At 46.4% G+C, this 3,373-nt stretch overlaps 1 protein-coding gene across 1 annotated transcript; it reads left to right on the forward strand.

The window, feature by feature from the left end:
• Nucleotides 1–1,195: 1,195 nt before the first annotated feature.
• On the forward strand, nt 1,196–2,765 carry LOC117654317. The gene is made up of 2 exons (XM_034400897.1): nt 1,196–2,159; nt 2,222–2,765. The coding sequence occupies exons 1-2, from the start codon at nt 1,903–1,905 to the stop codon at nt 2,280–2,282; spliced, it is 318 nt and encodes a 105-aa protein (XP_034256788.1). The 5' UTR covers nt 1,196–1,902; the 3' UTR covers nt 2,283–2,765.
• The last annotated feature ends 608 nt before the right edge of the window (nt 2,766–3,373 follow it).

Consider the following 3,373-nt stretch of genomic DNA (forward strand, 5'->3'; position numbering starts at 1 on the left):
AGGAGAGGATCAGTGAGGAAGTGTTGTGCGACGAGGGACATTATACGTGTGAGGTAAGTAGTGGCTGTAGCCACTGGTTAGCTTCATTCACACTCCGTTTCAAGGTTTTGCGCTTCAAGTCAAACGTTCAGGTGGAAATACTTACGTGCCTTTCGATACGCAGGTCACCCCTCAAGAGGTGAGAGATCCCACCTATTTCGATTTTCAGTGAAGCTTTCTGCAACTCGTCATGTTTACACGTTTCTACTCTCCGGCAGAAGCTCGTTTTCTCTCACTTTGTTTTCCTGCTAGGACATCCGTTCGCGAACTGAAGGGACGACTCTGACTCTGTTGCAGTTTGGGGTCGAGACGGTCAAGACATACACCACCGAACAGAGCTGGTCTGCGGGCGGCAGTGTCTCAGGGTCTCTCGAGCTCGGGGTCAACTTCATGGCGGTGGCCACGGCCACGGTGGAGGCGTCCATCTCCAGCGAGTACACCCGCGGCTGGTCCAGGAGCACCTCCAACTCGACGACCTACTCCTGCGGGGTCCTGGGCGGGCACACGTCCTGGATGACCATCAAGCCCGAGTACTACGTCAAGGAGCTCGACGTCTTCCAGAACGGCACGTGCAACACCCGCCTGCTGGAGGTCAAGGTGCCCCGCACTCGCGAGGACGGCTCTATCGCGGGTCGCCGGAGCTGCCGGTCCAGGAAGAACGCCCCCGGGGACCGCCGATAGCCTCAGGAAGAGGCCACCCGTTACCGCGGAAGGATCATTTAGGGTCAGTTTGGGTAATTGTGGGTCAAGGGGTAAAAATCGGACAGCTAATTTTTAGTCAAGAATCGAGATTTTAGAACTTTCGCCGTAACAAATGTTATTTTCTCAATAAAAACATCACATGTGGTATGTCACAGTGGCGTCGGAAGTGGGGTGACGAGGGGGCTCAGAGCCCCCCCCATCGCCAGCCAGGGGGGACTGAGGCCCCCCCCCCCCATTTTTTGACCCGAGCGGAGCGAGGGCTATATTTAATTTTTGCGCGTAACGCTATTGGACGCACCTGCAGGCGACTTGACGTGTCGCAGCAACCACGCCACGAACATATGGACATTTTAAAGCATGCTACTTGCAGTTAAAAGTAAAAAAAAAAAGGCGTTGGCTTGAAGCTCGCTTCGCTCGCACTTTGATTAGCTTTTCAAAGTGACTTTATTTCTATGCAATAACATGTCATTCACAGTCTACGAATATTTACCATGTCAAAAACATTGAAGACTTAAAGAGAAAACAACTGCGAATTTGACATTAAATTTCTTAGACAAATATTCATAGTGCATACCTCATGCGCAGGAGTACTTTTGAATTAAAATAGGCACACATTTAAAGAGCTACAAAATAAGTTTTGCACAATTGTGCTCTTTAAACAAAATTTGGCCTGTTGTAAGTATCACGTAAAATGGGGGGGGGGGGCTACAGGATTTTTTTTTTTCATATTCGAGCCCCCCCCCCCAGCGCGAGGTACTTCCGACGCCACTGGTATGTCATGCGTTCAAAAATGTCAAATCTTGACTAAGAATCAGCTGTCCCATTTTTACCCCGTGTCCCGTAATAACCCAAACTGACCCCAAGAGAATACCTCCCGGTAACCACACCGGTCAACCTCAAGGAGGGTGCCCCCCGTGACTGCCGACAGTAGTCTCAGGAAAAACGCCCTCCAAAACTCAATGCACTGAGAAAACCTTACAGACTCTTTTAGGCCTTCTGAAGCAGCTCGTAATAACAAAGTATTCTGAGCGTACAATAACTATCAAAGAAAATACTCCGTAATTTACGAAGTATCTCTTCGTATACCAAAGTAAATTACTTTGTTCAAAGTACCCGTCAGCACTGTTGAAAAAAAAAAACCACAAAAGTTACGGTACTTTAATGGTAGACTACTTGCCTAATAATGTTATACAAGTATCGTACCAGGTACGATGGGAGTACAATTTAACCGTACAAGGTAGCTTACGGTACAGAAAGAAACCTTTCTTTCAAGGCCCTGTCAAGCTGCAGATCAATCAAGTCAACCTTAAGTTCAGGTGGCACATCGCCAATGTTGATAGAGAATGGGTCCGAAAAGATGGCGATGGCGCATTTTCCACACTCTTAAAAGGCCACACTCTTAATGAAGGCATTGTAGAATTGCTTCGTATTACGAAGAAATGCTTCGTATTACGAAGCACTTTGCTTCATAATACGAAGCATTTCTTCGTAGATTTTACAATGCCTTCATTTTCTTCGTGTTGCGAAGCGATTCTTCGTAGAGTTTTTACTGTGCAGCTTTCGGAAATCTTAAAAACCTTTCCCGAACTACCCCGCAAGGCCACCCTGGATATTTCCATAAACCTCCCGGGTTTCGAATGACAGAAGCCCGACACTTTTGAGATGAGGAAAGTGGAACAGCTAACCCACCCCTCCGGATTTCATCTTGTAAGAATTCTATTCTTCCCTCAGCAAAATGAAATTTCCTGCTCTGACGAAGCACGCCATGAAAATGCTTGCGCTTTTCAGCTCATCTATGCTTGTGAGCAGCTCTTTTCACTCATGAAAATTGTTAAAAATAAATTTTGGTCCAGGCTCGCGGATGAGAGCTTACTTAGCCAACTACCAATCATGTCCGGAAACAATATAGAGCCTGACTTCCACCACATTGAGATTTTTTGGTAATCTTTCGTTCGCTATAATTTTAGTCCGATGCTTTTTTATTGACTGCCTAGTAGAAAAATATAATGAACTTGAAATACTTATTCCAACTTTCACCTCCGCTTCCATCCCCACACACCTTCACAACTACGCTAACACTACGGGCGGATCACCGCGGTACATCGTTCAAAAGGCGCGCCGTGGCTCGGCTCGCTACGGTCCGGAAGTTGGCTCCTCGAGTAGCCCGAGTCGGTCGGCCACCCGGGCTCTAACCCGGGCGACATAGGGTCAGCTTCGGGAAAAGCCGAAGCAGGCTGCCACGGGATGTTGCCGGGAGGCGGAACGGTCCGGACCAGATGATATAACAGAATAGACACTTCTAGCAGGGCCTGGAGTGAAGAACAAGAAGAAGAACATAAGCCGGAAACAGTTGCCAAAATACGCTTATTTCTTGATGACGAATATTTATTCTCAATCAAAAAATTCAAGGAAGCTTAATTTTATAATACAATTTGATTTAAAGGGGGACCCTGGTGAAAAAATGACCAAAATTCCCAAAAATAGTATTTTTAAAGTTCATAGATAAAAATGTGCATAGAAGGTTTCAGATTCAACAGGTTGAACACCTTTAAACTATGTTTATGTTGGTAGTTCCTTCATCATTTGGAGAGAAGTAACATTGAGATCAGTTGTCGTTGGCTTATACGCTCAA

This window comes from Thrips palmi, unplaced genomic scaffold (genome assembly GCF_012932325.1).
Source record: "Thrips palmi isolate BJ-2018 unplaced genomic scaffold, TpBJ-2018v1 HiC_scaffold_10, whole genome shotgun sequence".
NCBI classification, from domain to species: domain Eukaryota; kingdom Metazoa; phylum Arthropoda; class Insecta; order Thysanoptera; family Thripidae; genus Thrips; species Thrips palmi.